This window comes from Odocoileus virginianus, chromosome 19 (genome assembly GCF_023699985.2).
Source record: "Odocoileus virginianus isolate 20LAN1187 ecotype Illinois chromosome 19, Ovbor_1.2, whole genome shotgun sequence".
NCBI classification, from domain to species: Eukaryota; Metazoa; Chordata; class Mammalia; order Artiodactyla; family Cervidae; genus Odocoileus; species Odocoileus virginianus.
The window spans coordinates 2636341-2657543 of NC_069692.1; the positions used below are offsets into that span (position 1 = coordinate 2636341).

Here is a 21203-nt window from a genome sequence, read left to right on the forward strand (position 1 = left end):
CCCACATATTTATTATACTCTGTACATGGTAACTCTAGTGGGAAAATGAAGAAAAATCTTTGATCTTAAAGAAGTATCTAAATACATTTTTTCCAGATGGAAAGAGAATTCTAATGAAGAATACCTAAAAACTTAAACATAGCTTCTGGGATGTTATAGTATGAAATTTCCACTCTTTAAGGTATAATGCCCTTTGTTATGATACATGTAATAACTAATTATCTTAGTGAATTCTAAAAATAACATTTTTTATTTCAGTAAAGTGTTTTAGTGTTAACAAAGCTTAGTGAGCAGTAGGACACAAAACAGCTTACCTTCTAGCTGTATCTTGATAAAATCTAAACAAAACTAAAAATAAGATAAATTAGTAACAATCACAGATTTTGGGGGAAGATTTTGCTACAGAGACCCTAAACGGCATGCTTTTGGGACTTAGCCTACAGAAGGCAGAAAAACTGATCCATGTACTTCTTTGTCCATCTGGCCTTTACAATACCAAGAATGACACCCACCTCTATTCATTAAAAAATAGTTGGAAACACAGAATTAAGGACACTGAGTTAAGAAGGTTTATAAAATAAGTACAGTGCTATTGGAAGATTAACATACCAACAATGCATGGGATACATCAGAAAGAAAAAAAAAATGACTTAGAAGGCAGATTAAGGAGATTATGTTACAATCTTAAATAGAAAATATACATTTGAATTGGACTGGTGCTAGGAGATAAGAATGAGACAGGTATGATAGGTAAGATAAAGGGACTAAAGAAAGTTCTTTGGGTTCTCTGGACACTGAACTAGTTCAAAAGCACAATGCCTCTTGGGCGGCCACCAAAGTCCAATAATCTATTTCTAGGAGTCACTATGTCACAAGGCATTTTTCTGTAGACCCCAGAGCTTTTGAATTCTTCTCTCATAAATTTCCTCAAAATACTGTTTTCATGCATTGAGCTGGCATGAGAACAAAACGGTAACACACTGGAGTGAATTCCAACTCAGTGAGAATAAACATTTCCCTATAATAATTATGCACAGCTTTGAATATTGCTAAAATTTAAAAAAAAATTTTATTGGAATACATATGACAAAGCTTTTACCCACTAATTTTTATGGTGAGTAACTATTTATAAGTGTCTATATATTCCTAAAGCAATTTTAAATCTTGAAATAATTGCAATATTCTATTAAATATTTTAACTTATAAATTTTAACATATATTAGTCTTAGCCACGAAATTCTGAATCTTATAATTGGTAATAAAGAGCATAGTGTGTACTTACAATTACAGGTTCTATTAATAGTCGGAAGAGTGTTCCTACTCGTATACTTCGACAGTTTAAAACTACGGTATCCGAGGAGCTTTGGCAGCTTAAAGATACAGGATCAACTAAAGTTTCTTGAGAAATCACTTTGCGACGTTTTAGAGGTGTGGTGATAATAGAATTACCAAACTGAAAAAGGAAAAAAATTTTCACTTAGTTAAGTTATTAAAACAAGACTGCAAACTAAGTAGACATAGCAAAGAAGACCCAACAGAAGAAATGTAATTATCAAAACATAAAACTGATTTTATTTCAACAGTGTTAGATGAGTATTTATTAATTTTATAACAGTAACACTAAACTCTTCCTGTTTCATCTTGCTACTTTACCTAGTTATTAGGTGAAACTCCAGTAACAGCCCAGCAGTGAGAAATGGTACTTTAGGAATCAGACAGCCTGGGTTCAAAACACAGTTTTACTACCTTTCAATGATCTGATCTTGTAAAACTTAAAAATAACTTCTAAACTAAAAATTTTGGTTTCCTAAACTAAAATGTAACAGTATTTACTCAAATTAGCTAATGCATATAAGCAGCTTAGCACTGTGCTTCAGGCATGGTAAAATGCTGGATAAAAGTTATCTAGTAAGAGTGGTAGTAGTTGCTGTATTTGGATTAAATTAGCAGCTCTTTAGAAAACTGATAATTTAGGAAAATGGTTATTTACACTATAAAATGATGCTCTTTATATATTAAAAAGTATTAAATGACTTTATCTGTTAAAATAAGATTTCAGTCATTCCCAAATGCAAATTAATCATAAAAGTGTCTTTGTAAGTACATATTTAAATTAAATGTAATTAAAAGTAAAGATGTTAAAATCCTTATCATCAAAAAAATAAAACAGAATCTTCATTAAAATGAATATTTTCCCAGGTTATGAACAGATATCTATCAGAGAGGTTTAAAAACTTTTTTTAGCTTTAGAATTATTTCTTCAAACGAGATGTTATGTAGCCAATAGTAAGTTAGGTAATTTCCAGCAATCTAACACTTAAAAATATTTTTTCTTTTTTTGTACCTTACATAAAAACTCTTATTTATACCCTTTACTCATTTTTCTATAGTTGCTTCTATTTCTGGATTTTTAAGAAATCAAAACTATGTAAAGGACCAACTTATAACTCTGTCACATATTTCACTATTTTTTCCCATTTGCATTACCTATTAAATTCTGTGGCTGGTGCTTTGGTTCACTGTATTGTACTTTCCATTGAAACAAATACATTCATCTCTTCATTTATTACTTTTGCTTGTGCTGAAATGTTTGGAAAGGCATTTCCTAAAATTACACTAAAAATATCAACCTATATTTTTTCTATTATTATAGTTACTTTTGGTTTTCCATTTCTTACTGATCCCATCTTAACAATCAAATATGTATGTTTCCATATTTTAATCTACAACTTTCCATATTCCTGACATATGTACATACAACTTTTTTAACAAATTTATTTTTTAGGTTCTTTATACAAAAATAAGAAAATATGCACATAATTTCTACGTCTTGGTATTCTCACAAAACAGTGCCATGTAGAAAATCCTAAGCCATTGATACAGCTCCAATTTTCATTGACAATGGCTGTGTAATAGTCCACAGTACATATATATACTATAGTTTCTTCAGTAATTTCTGTGAAAGTGAAAGTGAAGTTGCTCAGTCCTGTCCAACTCTTTGCGACCCCGTGGACTGTAGCCTACCAGGCTCCTCCCTCCATGGGATTCTCCAGGCAAGAATACTGGAGTAGGTTGCCATTTCCTTCTCCAAGGGATCTTCCCAACCCAGGGATCGAACCCAGGTTTCCCACATTGTAGGCAGACACTTTAACCCCTGAGCCACCAGCGAAGCCCCTATGTAATTTCTATATCAGTCATTAGAATGATTGTTTGCTAATAATTATATTTATATGTATAATCAAAGCACTGGAGGTTAAAGATTCCTTTGAGTCTAGGGAATGAATTACTTGGTCATTCAGTATACATTTAAAATATTTTAGTAGATGCTTTTACTCTTTTTCCAAAGGCCACAACTTACCTTTTTTTCATCAGCATATAAGGAAAGTACCCTTTACCTTGGATTTTTGCCAGTATATGTGTTAACTGATTTTGCATCAATTGTGAAAGTTTGTTAAGTATATGGTTATATTTCATTTTCTTTGACATGTACTTTTCCTATAAAGAATTTATCTATTTATTTATTATTTATTTATTATCTGAATTTCTCTTCTTTTGGTCTATTCCTATCTTTTTAAAATTTTCTTCTGCTTTCTAACTTTTAAAAATTTCTTGGTTTATTATAGACATCAGCGTAGTTTACCTGTATTACAAATATTCCTTTCTAGACCTATTGTTGACATAATTTCTTTTGTCATCTGAATATTTTAAAAATTTTACAGTAAAACATAAAATATACTAAAACAATATTATGCTATTATAAAACATACCCAAGTTAAAATGACCTCTTACTGCCTACTAGATTATACAAATATATGTTTTACACTTATATTTTGCTTACTAAAGGTTGATGATGTTTCTTTTTGTTCGATTTTTTACACTTTAAGCCTTTAATTAAAATATATTTTTGTGTATGCTTTAATGTTCTTTCAACAATCTTCCCAGTGTTATTTTAAGTTCTATTTAATGAATAATTCATTTTTTCCTATTGACACCACCAAATTATCCTCCCCCAAATATTTACATATCAAAGGAGAAATCTGAATAAATGTTAATAAATGTGAAAAGTACCTGGTCTTTCATTCTTGCTTTTCTTGGCAATGTAACTGTATTTAATTCTGAATCTGCTGGAATGCTTCTTAGTTCATGCTCTATTCTACAAGTGTTTTCATTTAGTGCTGCTTCTACTTTTCCAGTGGATGGTGCTGGGGAAGAACACGCTGAATCAGCAGGTTGAGGAGAGACGCTTTCTCTTCTGTTAGTCCTGTCATTGTCATCATCATCATCATCATCACTGGACAAAATGACTATAAAGAAAGTGTTAAGTACTTCAGGTATTTCATTCTTGTCAGTTAAAAATGTTAAGTACATGACAAAAGTTGGAAATATACAAAATCTGCTTTAGATCTCCTCCTGATCTGAGATTAATAAAAATGAAGATACAATCCATTCTATCTGGTGAAAATTTTAATTTGTAGAGCAATTAGAACTGGCATTTTTAAAATAACATATAAATGTAAAATTAGTTGTACAATTCATCACAATCACCCACACAGAAACATACACAAGTTACAACAAAAACTGCATGTTTATCATTAGGTCTATTTCAGAGTTCCAGAAAGTCTTAAGTATGAAGAGAATCTGCAAACAAATTATTCATAAAATAGCATGCATTTTAAAAGTCTGTAAGACTGCATGTGATCAAATAATTTTTATCTCACACAAGAAATCACTAATATCACTACTAGTCTTTGGGAGAACCTGAACCAGTGCCTGAAAGTGAAAGTCACTCAGTAGTGTCTGATTCTTTGTGATCCCACGGACTATTCAGTTCATGGAATTCTCTAGGCAAGAATACTGGAGTGGGTGGCCTTTCCCTTCTCCAGGGGATCTTCCAAACCCAGGGACCGAACCCACGTCTCCTGCATTGCAGGTGAATTTTTTGCCAGCTGAGTCACAATTATTGGACCAATGCCTAATATGCAGTAAATCTTGTTGAGTAAATGATCATGGGTAAGACATTACATGAAGGTAATTTGCTCTTATACCATGTACTTACTATTGAATCTTTTCAAACTCATCTCTATATCAGATTCTTCAGAGCCAGCATACTGCACTTGAGTCAAAATCCTAACTCATTACTCTGGTTCACAGATGTATGTAATTTGGACCCAGGCTACTTTCCCATACTGCTTCATTTTTTCCTCTTTCTGTTTCACCAACACCAGCTTGTTTCTATCTGACTGTAATTCTCCTAACACTTTTACACTTTTGTCATCAAATAATTAGTTTAAATACCACTTTGTGATTAACTACCCAATCTAAAGTAAGCACACAGATACTTTGTTTATTCACATCAACTAATTTAAATTTCTGTTGTCTTTTGCTGTGGATATACACTTACTCATTTGTCTCTCCCCACTAAAATAAAGTATAAAGAACAAGAATATTGCCTTGTTTACTGCTATATTCCCAGCATCCAAAATACTATGTGGTAAAAAAAAGTCATGTGTTGAAGAATGTAAAAACTTGTAGCAACATATCTGTTTTCCCCATCATATATCATAAACATAAATGCTTAGTTATTATTTGAGTCATACAACAAGTCCCAGAGAGGGATCACCCCCAGCATCATACCATTAATCTTTTTAATTTTGCTATCCAGTCTCAAAACAAATGCTAAAGTTGTTTTTCAGAAATGATATTTTATTAACAGAAAATGTAACAAGCCAGATTAGAAAGCCCAAGACCCTAGTCAGTTTACACACACTTGAAAGTTAGGGTCTTGCCACTTACTAGTCATTTGCCTCAGTTTCTCCTCTGTGATACAGGGGACAACAAAGTCTTAGGAACAAATGATTTAATGTGCAAAAGATTTATTAACATAATACCTGACGTATAAAAGCTTTAAAAAAATTCATGAACTGCTTATATTGTTTATGAAGAAGCACACAGAAGCACATATTCAACAGTAAGCCTAGGTTCAATCTACAGTCATTTTTTTGTGCTTCAGGAACATTAAAACTTCTGTATCTGCGCTACCAAAAACTTATTTTAAAGCCCCAATGCTGCAACAGATAGAACTACACTACATAGCTCTTGTTTTATTAAAGTAAATGAGGGTTGTGCTCAATGTCACTGTAAAAGCAAACAGGGAGAGATTATGTAAAGATGATAATAGTTAAAGAGCTGTTCTTATAACTGCTTTAATTCTCTACAAAACATGGAATATATTCTACGTAAGTATATACCTAAGATTCCGCATCAGAGTCTGCTATGAACTAAATTCTGTCCCTTTAAAATCCATATACTGAAGCCCTAATCCCCAACGTGGCTTTTTGTGGAAACAGGGCCTATAGAGATAATAAAGGTTGCATGGTCTTAAAGGTGAAGCCTTCATCTGATAGGACTGGTGTCATAGGAAAAAGAGACGCCAGAGACCTCTCTCCTTCTCTGTGAAGGAAAAAGGAAGGGCATGTAAAGACAGAGCAAGAAGGTGGCTGTCTGCAAGCCTGCAAGAGAGGCCTCCACCAGATGGCAACTTAATCCTGATGGCAACTTAATCTTGGACTTCCAGCATCCAGAACTGCAAGAGAATAAATTTAAGCCCACTCAGTCTGTGGTATTCTGTTATGGCAACCTAAGCAGACTAATATAGGTCTTTGCATTTACATTCCAAACTTGTTCCCATAGAAATCAGGCTATCTTCTTTCTCACCTCATTCCAGGCAGTGTTCAAAATTTCTTTATCAAATAACTTTTCCACCTACCTATCTAAAACTGCAAGCTTCTTCATTGTGACACTTGTCACTCTCTACTTCCCAGAACTGCTTCACTTTTCTACACAGAATTTATCACTACTTGAGACACTGTACATTTTATTTGTTATTTGACCACCAAGGACAGGGCAAAAGCTTCGTAATAATAAATCATTTTAATAGGAACACAAATTTAAGGATGATAAAGTATATAAACAAAAGAGACTTTGAAACCAGAAAAATCATTTAAAAAAAAATCTAATCTCCAACAGCCCATAAGTACATAACAATGAGAAGCCTTAAGCACAGATTGCCTCATTTACAGAATAGGGTTGCATTAGTAACTACTTCACAGGATTGTAAAAACCAAACTAAACTGGTTAGTACATAAACTTTTATCACAAAGCAGGACCAACAAACATGTAATACATATCTTAAAACAGAAAACATTTTTTCCATATACGTTACTGAGAAACATGGTTTTTAATTCTTCTGGAGGGGAGGGAAACAAATTTATGCTTTATGGTTTTAATTCATAGTTGATATGATTCTAGGTTAAGCTATAGATAGCAAACTGCTTAAGGTACCTCAAAACCACATAGATTCACTTTGTTTTTTTTACTTACCAACTCAGTCTTACTAACTTCCAGTTCCCCTCATCCTGGAAATCTCAGCATGCTGAGTCATGCCATCATTCCAAGATGGAAGTCTGGTTCAGAATAATATCCACTAATTGCCTAATAAGTGATAGAGTTCTATTGATATCTTACGTTAAAATTTTACATAACAACCTCACCATTAGGAAAGAGTCAAATGATATTAACATATTTAATACTGCTTTGGTATAACACTAAAATGTATAATAAAATATTCATATTCAATATAGACATTCTCATAACATCATAACACAGTGTTGGCTTGACAGCTATCATACAGAAATTCCTTTACAAATCAAGCTCTTTTGGAAAATAACCTAATATACTGGTATAGGTTAAGGTTTTTCACATTGAATTAAAATAGGACTTGATATATTTTTGAGGTTGAAAAACTTCTTGATTTTATCCCTTTTATAAGGTGGAGCTTTTCTCTCTGTGAGAGAGTAGGCGGTTATCATTATGTAACTGTGATATATTTAACATATTTCAATACATAGTAGTCATAGTTCTTTTTGTGGCCCAAGCAGATTCAGTCTTGGTCACTGAAAGGAGCCTTTTCATTTTAGCTGTGTGCTTCTGACATGACCATAGTTGTTTGTGACTGTTTCCACGCTTCCTGATACAACTCAATGATTGAGATTTATCTTATACATTTGTGATCCAGTTCCAGAGTCAGCCATTTCTCTGAAGAGCTCTGATTATTTTTAGTGGAAAATGGTATTCAGAAACACAGATACGGGATACGGGAACTAAAGTTGTTTTTATACAAGGTTTGCTTACTGTTTCCAGGCTTATTTTATGGGTAAAGCTAAGAAATACTTTCTATTCAATAGAAAATACTGATATATAATAAGTTCCAGTATTATCTCCAATTCAAATACAAAGTGAGTTATTTTTACTCCTTTGGTTTTGCTTTTGTATTCCTTTTCTCCAAGGTTTTTGGAGACAGTAATATAATTGCTGGCTTGTTTTATCAATATGTACTTAAAAACAGCAATATTATTATTAATAAAATTACTGAATCCAGTTAGGATTTCTCTGGAGTTTTGTTTAAACATTAAGGATGTACAGCCACAATATTATTTTAATTTAAATTAATTTGAGATAATTCTGTGCGTTCAAGCCACCAACAAGATATATAAATTCTCCTACCCATCACAAATAAAGAGTAGCATACTATAAACTCTGATCTGCACCTTGCTTTATTCATTTGATTAAATAACTTAAAAATCAGTCTATACAGTATTAAGTAAGTTTCCCCCCCTTTACAGCCACCTAAAGTTTATTCCATCAGTCTATGACTGTTTCCAATCTTATGCTATTTATTAAAAAAAGGACTGCATTTCATATACACATACATGTGTACATGTGACTAAAGAGAGGAAAAGGATTTCGAGGAGGAACAACAGCAGTAAGGGAATGAATTTTCACAGTCCTTTCTCTTGTCAAATGCTTTACTGAGCTATGCTAGGCACTTCATGTTATTTTTAAATTTACTCCCTCAAGAACACTGTCAGGCAGGAAATATATCCACTTAAGAGTTCAGAGAGATTAAGCAACTGGGTCAAAGTTAGAAAGTCAGTCCTAACTGGCAACTGACCTAAGACTAGGGTCAAGATCTATGCTCTTTTTTTAACTACTTAAAATGGATAGGATAAGGACAAAGTCAGTTATTATTTTTCAATTACATGGGCAGTTTTAATAATCTACCCAAAAAGCATGTCATATAACTGATACAAAAAACCTTTTAAAACTACACTTCAGAAATATGTTTATAATCACATTAAAAATATATTTGAAAAATATTAGACTGATATAAGCAATACTAAAGAGAGTAAAATACTTACTTGGATCATTTAGGTCTGACAGGCTTGTTTTCCTTTCTTTCAGGTTTGTGATTTTGGCTACTTTTGCCCTAGATAAAATGACTTTCCCATTAGTATGTAAACAATTCTGTCCACTCTCATCACAATTCACAATAATATCAATTGGAATCTTTCCCACACTGTTGCCATAAAACTTCTTGGCTGGTAATATTGTGTTTTGTGACTTCTGTCCTCCAGAATTCTGATGAATTGATGTTCTTAATGATAATCCAGCAGAGTCATTCAAAGTTACAGCTTGTCTGCAATTTCTTTGCAAATCCTTAGGAAAAGGAACACCACAACTTTGGCATTTGGTCTGATTTTCTTTTTCTTTCCCGCATTTTGGACAATATCCACACTGTTTAGAAACCTTAAAATCCAAAAGAAAGAAAGAAGGAAAAAAAAAAAAAAGACTTTGGCATTTTATTTCAACATCATGGGAAAAAAACAACAATAATCTCAAAATTAATCTCCTATTTCTCATCACCATCGCTAGGGCTACCACAAAATCTTGAATGTTACTTGGGATTTAGCATCACAATGCTGGAAGAAATTTTCAAAACCATCTAGTCCAGCAGCCTTCAATCAGACTATGTATATTCCTCAAGGGATACATAAAGATTTTCTAAGGCATACAGGGCATAAATAATCTTAAGGTAATCAATATTTAGATCTTCAATTCACACATATAACCCTTCCAAAAACTGCTCTGATTATGCTATGTCAAAGTACCACCTGCCACAACTGTTCTTCTCATACTTAAAAAAAAAGAAAAAAAAAAGAATCCTAAACCCATCTTCCATTTGAAATATTAAAATGGTGCATGCCCCTAGGGTATAAAAATCACCAAACCAAACTGAAAGATAATGTTACATGTTGGAAAAATGAATTGATTCTAAGTTCTAGTTAAGACAATCTTTTACAAGATAATTTATTTCTAAATTATCAGTGCTACAAAAATAATTCAAGGAAGGCCCAATCTAGGCCTCTTACAATTATGATACCATTAAAAAAAGATTTTTTGATAGTAGAGTATCATATGATTTTGAAGCCTATAATGTAGAAGGAGTTCAAGGTATTTGGTGATATTACTGTAATAAAACTCTTTCCATACTCATGTACCTATTTATGTGAACAAGGTTCTTCAGCACTTACATCTATAAGAAGGAAAACACGAACAGATGCTGAATCCAGTTTCAATATGTAACATAATACTCCAGGGACATATAAAATAATTAAGAAAAATAGTCTGTCTCTAATTGAAAGAGGCACTTCCAACAATTTTGCTTTTACATCAAATAACTACTCATCAAACTTTGTATAAAATATATGGCTTTAATCAATTATAGACTATTAACAAGTGTATATTATTAATTTGGATGTGCCCAGATCCATATATGAGGAAACTGATTTAACTATTCTATTTTAAAAAGTTACTCCTTTCATTATGTCAACTATTACATCCTGTGTGACCTTTTAAATTCAGGATGAAAAATGCTCAGTGTCAACTTAAGAATACATAAGAGAATAATATATCGTTTAAAATTCTTTTAGGTGACAGAGGACATCAAGTAGTTGCAGGACCAACAGGTAAGGTGGTAATTATATATGACTAAATGTGTAGAATTACACTTCAAAATTCACCAAACTGAATGCTTAAGTTCTATGCATTTTTATTTTATGTAAATTTATGACTCAAAAATATGTACACAAGCAAAAACGGCCTATAAAGACTACTACTCTAGACTTACCTGTTTGCTGTAAAGATGAAAAAACTGACAGAGAAATCGCTAACTTTGTCCAACTGACCATGACAAAGCTGTTCCATTATACCATGTTACCTATTTGAGGGTCTAGCCCAGATAACAAAAAGGAATGGCATCTGTTACCCAGATAACACACAGCAATGAAAACCAACCAGGGCAAAGTTAAACTTAATAGGTAGGATATCAGCTTGGCATATGGAGACTGTACTTTTTTTTTCCCCCTCTGCCAGGGCATAAATAATTCAATCATGCTATTTTGAATGCATAGGTAAGTTATGTGAACAACTGGTTAGGTACAAAGGAGCAGTCCCTACCTACATACTACCCTGTGATGAAATAGCTAAACCCCTTAAAAAAAAAAATCTAAACCCCCTCATTTTCATGATAAGCATAGATAGATCTCCACATCTAGCTAGGTTTTTTTTTTCTTTTTTCCATTTATTTTTATTAGTTGGAGGCTAATTACTTTACAATATTGTAGCGGTTTTTGCCATACATTGACATGAATCAGCCATGGATTTACATGTATTCCCCATCCTGATCCCTCCTCCCACCTCCCTCCCCATCCCATCCCTCTGGGTCTTCCCAGTGCACCAGCCCTGAGCACCTGTCTCATGCATCCAACCTGGGCTGGTGATCTGTTTCACCCTTGATAGTATACTTGTTTCAATGCTGTTCTCTTTGAACATCCCACCCTCGCCTTCTCCCAGAGTCTAAAAGTCTGTTCTGTACATCTGTGTCTCTTTTTCTGTTTTTCATATAGGATTATCGTTACCACTAGCTAGGTTTTAAACACATCTATTTATGTGAAAACTAGACCCTCATCTGTCACAGCGGGAGCCAGCGCTATGTAAGCTAATTCTGTCTTTTATTAAGAAGAATCAAGGATATCATCAAGCTGGGTTCAGACTGGCTCCAATACTTTAGTGTCTATAATAAAGGATATATTTCAATAAAAAGAACCCTATGGAAAAATAATACTTTCACATATTTGCATTTGTAAAATTGATACTGAAACAGAAAAAGCACTTCCCTACTATTAAAAATTTTAATATTAAAATATAGAAGGAACTATATCATGAGCTATTATCATATGCCATCCACAGGCTAAGAAACACATATCTTAGAACTGTTTGCAGCAATTAGGAACAAAATGCAGATCAGCTTAACCAAACATGGTATTACACTTTTCATGATAAAAACTAGAGATTAAGAATTATATCAACCTAGTGATCTAAAAACTAGAATCTCAATATTATTCAATTATTTTTAGCAAAGTAGCAGATTTTCTTAACAGTTTTATGTTAAATATAAATTCTTTCAGAAAACAAAGATTAATTAAAGTGTCATTTCCACCCTCTTTGGTCAATGGAACACTTTAAAATAAATCCAAATCTCATTATCACATATTATCTGCCAGTCTATACACATTAATAATAACCTGTATACTTAATAAGAATAAGCATGTCTTTGATGAGACACCACTGAGACAATGTCATATTTTGTAAATATTCTGAACCTGTTATAATCTCATTAAATATCAAAGACTTCGTTTTCTTACAAGCAATATGTAATGTGAAATTTCACATACTATACATGGAAAGAAAAACCACTAATCTTGTTCAAAAATTTAAAATTACATAGAGGATGGCTATAATCTATTCTTTATCTCCACTAAGAAAAGAATAAGTGGCACAGAAGAGTAAAAAGAAAGAAAATATATTTATGATGTTAAAAAAAAACCTTCTTAGGCTTTTAGCTGGCATGCCTAGGGAAGGAAGGATGGTGTGTGTGTGTGGGAAGAAGAAATTCTTTTCTCCTCCTTTCCAGGGATTCAGCAAAGGGCCAAGCAGTGTGGGTGATGACAGTATAGCCCAAGCCAACCTTAGGCTTGCGTGCCAGAAGACTGGTCACAGAAAAATCAACTGAGCAAATAAGTAAATACACTGGAGATAATGGAAGACAGGTTTCTTAGTCAGAGAAGGGAGTTACAAAAACATGCAAAGCACAAAAGGCTAAAATAAACACTGTGGTGCTGGACTAGAATTGGGGTTATCAATGCAAACTCATGAATTTTAATACATACTAAACATTAACACAAACACATACATTATTTGTGTATAAATACACAAATATTCCTAGTTCAGTCTGCTGAGTAGGCCTACAAATTTGACACCTAATAGCAACGAGCACAACTACTGCCCAAATATTTTCCTTCCACTTATACAAACAATGGCTCCTTGGAGAAATGCATGATTACAGAGCTGATACAGAGAAATACAAAGAAATCTAGACCACCTGGTTAAACCAGAAAGCAGGTACTCAAATAATGATGGGGATACATCAAAAAGAAAACAGCAGCCAACTTGAAGAACTCTCCATGGGCCAAATCTAGAGCAATTTGAACATCACAATAAATAATGACAGTTGTGGAGAATAACCTTTCTGAGAAAAACAAGAATCTATGTCTCCATGCTAATAAAAATAGAAAATATGTAAGTAAATGTGGGATAAGAAAAAACTCTTATTAACAAGTAAGTATAGAAATACTAGGGACCTCCCAGGTGTCTCAGTGGTAAAGAATCCGCTTGTCAACGCAGGAGACGCAAGTTAGATCCCTGGGTCGGGAAGACTCCCTCGAGTAGGAAATGGCAACTTACTCCAGTATTTTTGCCTGGAAAATTCCATGGACTGAGAAGCCTGGTGGGCTACAGTCCATAGAGTCACAGAGTCAGACATGAAATGAGTGACTGAGTACACAGCAATACCTACTAAAAACACCTACTAAAATACCTGGAAAAATCTAGAAGAGTACATCTTAAACAAGATAAAAGTGAGTATCAGCAATAATGTCAAAATCAACATTATATACCTCTGGATATGATGCAATAAGATCATAGCATCACCTCTGAGGAATCTTGAAAAATGTATAAATCATGATGAACATGCAGACAAATTCAACTTGAGGTACAAAATAAGTGGCCTATGTTTCTTACAAATATCAAGGTTATGAATGACAAAAGAACATCAAGGAGTTATTCCAGATTAAAGAAGACTGAAGATCGCCACAACTCAATGTAACATGATCCTGAACTGTATCCTGTTTCCATAAAGGACACGCTTAGAGAAAATGTGAATGGAGTTTGTGCATTAGATGATAATTCTGGATCCATGTTAAATAAACATTTTTGACAGTTGTACTCTGGCTTTACATGAGAATTTTTTTTTTAAAACTCTGACTGAGAGCAATTATGTGAAGTATGTATAGGGAAGTATTCATACACCTTTTCAGAAAGATACATATTCTGGACTTCTGACAATTGAAAAATGATCTAATGAAGGCAGAAAAGTTTGCCAAAGTAACCTTTTCTAGTTCTCTTCCAGTCCTATTTGAAAAGATCACCAGAATTTAATAAGTACTAAGAATAATATTAATAAAAATAACAACTGATTAGCAACAAAGAATAATTTCTCTACCCACCTCTAAATCAGTTAAACATTTTTTGGAAGCAGGAGACGGAGAAGGTGGGGTAGACTGATATGTACTACTGTGACGTTTCTGTGCAACTTTCCTTTTAATTTCAGACTCCAGGTGTGATTCAGACTCTTCTGTTTTTTTCATTATACGATCTAAAAAAAAAAAATGGGGGGAAAGTACTAAAATTAAACTTAATAAATTTCTCATTTTTTGCTATGAAAAAAATACTAACTCATATTATCAAATTATGTTTTAGCTAAAAGAAACTAATGTTTCAATATGTACAATAGAGAAAAATAAAACTTTAGGCCAGAGCCAGTAGCCATCTCCTGGTTGCTCTTGTCTGTCTTTCACCAGGATCTCTTTCCACCCACTCTACTGTGGACCATTTTCACCAAGTATACCAATATTCTCTTCAGCTTGTTCTGTGCTACTAAGGCAACAGAACACCTTCTGCACTGAATCACGCGCATACACGTTTCTTTTTCCTACGTTACTGTTCTCAGATCAGTAATGAGAAAAACATGAATTCAAATGTGGGGTACAACTGTTTCGATAAAGGAAAGTAATTCTCAATTTAATGGCTTTTTAAATTCAAGACACGCAAAAGAAAATTTGCATTATTTTTCATTGTAAAGTCAATCATTTTCATTTCTAATTAATTCATAATTAGAGTTTTTAAATGATTTCACAAATTCCAAACAGAATAATTTAAAATTCACTACAATTTGACTTCATCAGCAAAGAAAACTGAACATATATCTAAATCAAAAGTTAATGAACCTACGCTGATGATTAATTCACGTTGTTGTATGGCAGAAACCAATACAACATTGTAAAGCAATTATCCTCCAACTAAAAATAAAATAAAAAGGCATTAAAAGTTAATAAATCTAAAACAAAAATGTTCTACCTGCATAATCCCAAGTATGTTAAATATTTCCATTTTCCTATCTTTAACATCCTCTTTTTTAAAAAAAATATGGAGACTTTCTACACATAAAAGTATCTAATATTTCTGAATTTGGTATACAAAACTGTCTTAAGAAACCCATGCAATTATTGTTGATTGGTGCAATCGCAGAGTTCCACCTCCTCAGCATTTGCTTAGTCAGAATACCTTTATTTTCCTGGACACCGAAGCTAGAAATCTAAGTAATCGCTGACTTGCCCCAGTGAGTCCTTCCTCACAATCAAGGGAACTCTACTACAGTCAAGGGTCTTAAACTCATTCCTTTCTCTCCAACTCCACTGCCAATGTATTTCAGATGCTTAACTCCTGCCTAAGTTGATCTCCCTCATTCCAATTTTGTTTGCTTCAAATCACTCTCCAAGACTGCCAAAGTGATCTTTCAAATGATCTAATCATTCTAATGTTTAAAATGTTAGTCACACAGTCATGTCCGACTCTTTGTGACCCCAGAGACTGTAGCCTGCCAGGCTTCTCTGTCCATGGGATTTTCCAGGCAAGGATACTGGAGTGGGTTGGCATTTCCTTCTCCCTAATGCTGAAAATCTTTCAATAATTTCAGTAGCTTAGGAAAAAAGTCTAAACCCCATATCTTGGCAAGATGAAGTTTGTATATTCCAGTCTTAATTAAAAAAAAAAAACAAACAAAACACTACACCTCAAAGAAGTGCATTTCTCCAGGGTATTTTCTTTCTCACCTTCATATATATGTTATTCTCTTTACAAGCAAAGTCCTCCCTATTTATCTAGTAAAGTCAAACTATTCTTCATTAAAAAGCTACCTCTGGCCCACACTATGCACGATGAAGCATATCCTCAGAGCTTCCACAGCACTTTATCCACACTTCTATTAGTACTCATTTTATTCTCTGCTAATTATTTACACTGATCTGATTCCTCCATCATACTGTCAGCTCTGAAAAAGCAGAAATAATGTTTTGCTCACATGTTTTCTCAGTATTTAGAAACTGCACAATGCAAGGGCTCAAAATATGTTTACTGGATTAATGAATCACATTATAAAACATCACATGACATAAGTTTTAGTAACAGATCTAGATATATCAGGACTCAGCCAGGGAGAAGAAGGAAAAGCTGTTCCCAAAAACACCTGAGGTTACGAAGCAGCTGCTCCAGCCAGAGCATGCAGGTGTTTATTAGTTACATTCCTATGAAGGCTAACATTGGTATGGTGTTAAATGGATTGGATTAGATCTAAAAAGAAGTTTCCATACAAATGAGTATTGAAGGACTTGAATGTGGCACTAAGTAAAAAAAAAAGAAGGCAGACAAGATATGGAATTCAGAAAATATACAGTTTTCTGGAATACACAACCGATTAATGGTATAATTTAATTTACAGAGACAGCTGTCTTAAAACATGGGATTTTTTTTCTCCTCCAACTTTTTTTGGTCTTACTAATTAAATTTTTGTATGTACACAAAAAAGCTTTTTCCCTTTAAACATATTTTAGGAATATTTGTAATCCCTACAAAATCTTTGCAAATCGTTTTGCTCAAATATGTCTATATCGTTTTCCTGCCAGACCCTACTTAGAGAATGACATTTTAAAAACTATTATCATTTCAATCCAGATCATATCATCACACTCTTCTGTTCACTTCAGCTATGTCATCATTCCTAAGTCACATTTTTCTCTACCACATAATTAACAAAGGAGAAACAAGTGGCCCAAGCCCTGAAAGAAACAGAAAAATTTTTTATTGATGATAGAGAAAAACAGTGGATATATGTACTACATCTTCTTTATCCATTCCTCTATCAATGGGCATGTAGGTTGCTTCCTGGCGACTGCTATTACAATGCTCTAGCTATTGCTGCTCTGCCTATTATAATCCTCGGGCTATTGCTGGTAGTGCTGCAATGAACACTGGGGTGCAAGTATCTTTTCGAATTGTGGTTTTTTCTGGGTATACGCTCAGGAGTGAGATAGATAGATCTTATGGGAGCTCCGTTTTTGGATTTTTAGGGAAGCTCCATACTGTTCTCCACAGTGGCCGTACCATTTGCATTCCCACCAATAAGGTAGAAGGGTTCCTTCTTCTTGACAAATATACACTACTATATATAAAACAGATAACTAAACACAAGCACACATACCAAAAGAAAAACCTTAGAACCAATATACAAAGTACCCAAAGAGCTAACGTTAAATAATTCAGTACTATGAATTGGCTCACTAATTACTCTTGAGAAAATTAATTCTGGAGAAACTAATTCTGGCAAATAAGATAAAAAAGAAATGCTTTCCCAACTTAAAGATTTACACCCTAAGATGGCATTTAAAATATTGCCTTCAACGTTGTACTTAATCTTCATTTATGGCCTAACAAGCCCAATCCTGCAATCATTTCATGGGACCAATTAAATAATGTGCTAGCAATCAACAATTTCCTTGCCTGGAAATGTAAGAAGTTCATTCACATTGAACACCTAATGTTCATATGTTCCTCCAAAGCTTATTTTACAATAGCTTATATCTATATTCACTTCAGTTCAGTCACTCAGTCATGTCCGACTCTTTCGACCCCATGAATTGCAGCACGCCAGGCCTCCCTGACCATCACCAACTCCCGGAGCCTACCCAAACCCATGCCCATCGAGTCGGTGATGACATCCAACCATCTCATCCTCTGTCGTCCCCCTCTCTTCCTGCCCCCAATCCCTTCCAGCATTAGGGTCTTTTCCAATGAGTCAACTCTTCACATGAGGTGACCAAAGTATTGGAGTTTCAGCTTCAGCAGCAGTCCTTCCAATGAACACCCAGGACTGATATCCTTTAGGATGGACTGGTTGGATCTCCTTGCAGTCCAAGCGACTCTCAAGAGTCTTCTCCAACACCACAGTTCAAAAGCATCAATTCTTCAGTGCTCAGCTTTCTTCACCGTCCAACTCTCACATCCATACATGACCACTGGAAAAACCATAGCCTTGACGAGATGGACCTTTGTTGGCAAAGTAATGTCTCTGCTTTTAAATATGCTGTCTAGGTTGGTCATAACTTTTCTTCCAAGGAGTAAGTGTCTTTAAATTTCATGGCTGCAATCACCAACTGCAGTGATTTTGGAGCCCAAAAATATAAAGTCAGCCACTGTTTCCCCATCTATTTCCCATAAAGTATCCCTTTTCAGCTGGATTGTATCTGTAATATGGAAACTCTTCTGTATCACTGTTATCACAAAATGATTTCAAAGATTTTCATTAATTGTTAAGAAAACAGATTTTGGCACCCAAAAAAAGAAAATAGAGGAAAACAATTTTAAAATCTGACTCCTCCCTAAATCAAGATTATAGGGTACCAAAAGAAAGAGAAACACAAAGAATGATGTACTTAGAAGTTTTAAGGTGAAGCTTTATCTATGGAAAGGTAAAAACAACTAAGAAGATTATGACAATTCATGTGAAAATTAACTAGTTTCAAATATAGCCAGAAATATAAAATGGCTCAACACTTAAAACTTGATGACTATAAAAAAAAAACAGCAAATGCCTAACAAGAGGCTCATGAAAGTTTTAGCAGCTAACTGACTATGAAAGTTATTTTTGCTAAACTATGACACAGCCTCCAAACCCTCAAAGTATTCCAGGGAGGTACTTAAGATAAAACCTATCCCCCTACCCCCCCACCTTTTAGGGATGAGAAGGTGAACAGAGTATTAATCCAAGACCACACAAAACAAACACTAAGATTAAGATAGGGCACCATAAAACTAAACAAAACATAAGCAGAAGATTCTCTGACATAAATCATACCAATGTTTTCTTAGATCATTCTTCCAAAGCAACAGAAATAAAAGCAAAAAATAAACATAAAAAATAAACCAATGAGACCTAATCCAACTAATAAGCTTTTGCACAGCTAAAGAAACCATCAGCCAAACAAGACAATCTATGAACTGGGAGAAATTATTTGCAAATGATGTGACCAACAAGGGCTTAATTTCCAAAATATACAAATAGCTCATAAAAAAACAAACAACCTAATCAAAAAATAGGCAGAAGACAAAAACAGACATTTCTCCAAAGAAGACATACAAATGGCCAACAGGTGCATGAAAAGATGCTCAACATCACTAATTACTAGAGATTATTAGAGAAGTGCAAATCAAAAGCTACAATGAGGTATCACCTCACACCAGTCAGAATGACCACTGTCAAAAAATCTGCAATAAATGCTGGAGAGGATATGGAGAAAAGGAAACCCTTCTACACTATTGGTGGGAATGTAAATGGATATAGCCATTATGAAGAACAGCATGAAGATTGCTTAAAAAAAAACAAACAAGCTAGGAATAAACCTACCATGTGAAAGTGAAGTCGCTCAGTCATGTCTGACTCTTTATGACCCCAGGGACTGTAGCCTACCAGGCTCCTCAGTCCATGGGATTTTCCAGGCAAGAATACTGGAGCAGGCTGCCATTTCCTTCTCCAGGGGATCTTCCTGATCCAGGGATCGAACCCAGGTCTCCCGCATTTTAGGCAGACGCTTCACCATCTGAGCCACCAGGGAGGCAACCTACCATATGACCCAGCAATCGCACCACTGGGCATACACCCTGAGAAAGCTGCAATTCTAAAAGACATATGCACCCCAACGTTCACTGCAACACTGTTTACAATCGCCAGGACATGGAAGCAACCTAGATGTCCATCTACACATGAATGGATAAAGAAGATGTGGTACATATATACAACAGAACATTACTCAGCCTTGAAAAAAGAACAAAAGTGTCAGTTCCAGTGAGGTGGATGAACCTAGAGCCTGTTACACAGAGTGTAATAAGTCAGAAAGAGAAAAACAAATGTATTTTAATACAGATATATGGAATCTAGAAAAACGCTATTGATGAACCTATTTGCAGGGAAGGAATGGAGATGCAGATGAAGAGGATGGACCTGAGGACACAGTGGGGGAAGGAGACAGTGGGACGAATGGAAAAAGGAGCTCTGACATACATTTACCATCATGTGTAAAATAGATGCCTGGCGGGAAGTTGCTATATAACACAGGGAGCCCATCTGGAGCTCTGCGATGATTAGAGAGGTGGGAAGGGAAAAGGGGAGGCAGACTCAAGAGGGAAGGGATATATGTATAATTATGGCTGATTCGTGTTGTTGTATGGCAGAAACCAGTAAAATATTGCAAAGCAAGTTACCTAAAATTAAAAATTTTTAAATAATATTCTTTACAATTAAAAAAAAACTAAATGAGGTTATCACCCTCTACCAGTCAGAATGGCCATCATTAAAAGGTCCACCAACAATAAATGTTTGAGAGGGTGTGGAGAAAGGAAAACCCTCCTACACTGTTAGCAGGAATATTTATTGGTGCAGCCACTATGGAGAACAGTATGGAGTTCCTCAAGAAACTAAAACTAGAAATACTATATGATCTAGCAATCCAGACAAAACTCTGGTTCAAAAAGACACACGCAGGCTTCTGGTTAAAGACAATGGAGTAGGACGTACTCCTATTGCAAGGACACCAAAAGAACAACTAGCTGTCGAACAACCACTGACAGGAGAACACTGGAACCCACCAAAAAAAAGACACCCTACATCCAAAGACCAAGAAGAAGCTGCAGCGAGACAGGAGGAGGGGTGCATCATGATACAATCAAAGCCCATACCTGCCAGTGGGTGATGTACAAACTACAGAACAGTAAAACCAAACAAGTTCTCCCACTAACGT

The 21203-nt window shown here is 34.4% G+C and overlaps 1 protein-coding gene across 7 annotated transcripts in view; it reads right to left on the reverse strand.

Annotated features, from left to right (window-relative positions):
• Window positions 1–21203, reverse strand: part of SENP6 (SUMO specific peptidase 6) — a 132711-nt gene that overhangs the window by 34571 nt on the left and 76937 nt on the right. For all 7 annotated transcript variants that reach the window (XM_070480785.1, XM_020901292.2, XM_020901287.2 and 4 more), the window contains 5 exons: window positions 14523–14671; window positions 9258–9645; window positions 4069–4304; window positions 1283–1453; window positions 315–348 (listed from right to left, as the gene is read on the reverse strand). In XM_070480785.1, coding sequence (XP_070336886.1) covers window positions 315–348; window positions 1283–1453; window positions 4069–4304; window positions 9258–9645; window positions 14523–14671 — 978 coding nt within the window. The remainder of the gene's footprint in view (window positions 1–314; window positions 349–1282; window positions 1454–4068; window positions 4305–9257; window positions 9646–14522; window positions 14672–21203) is intronic.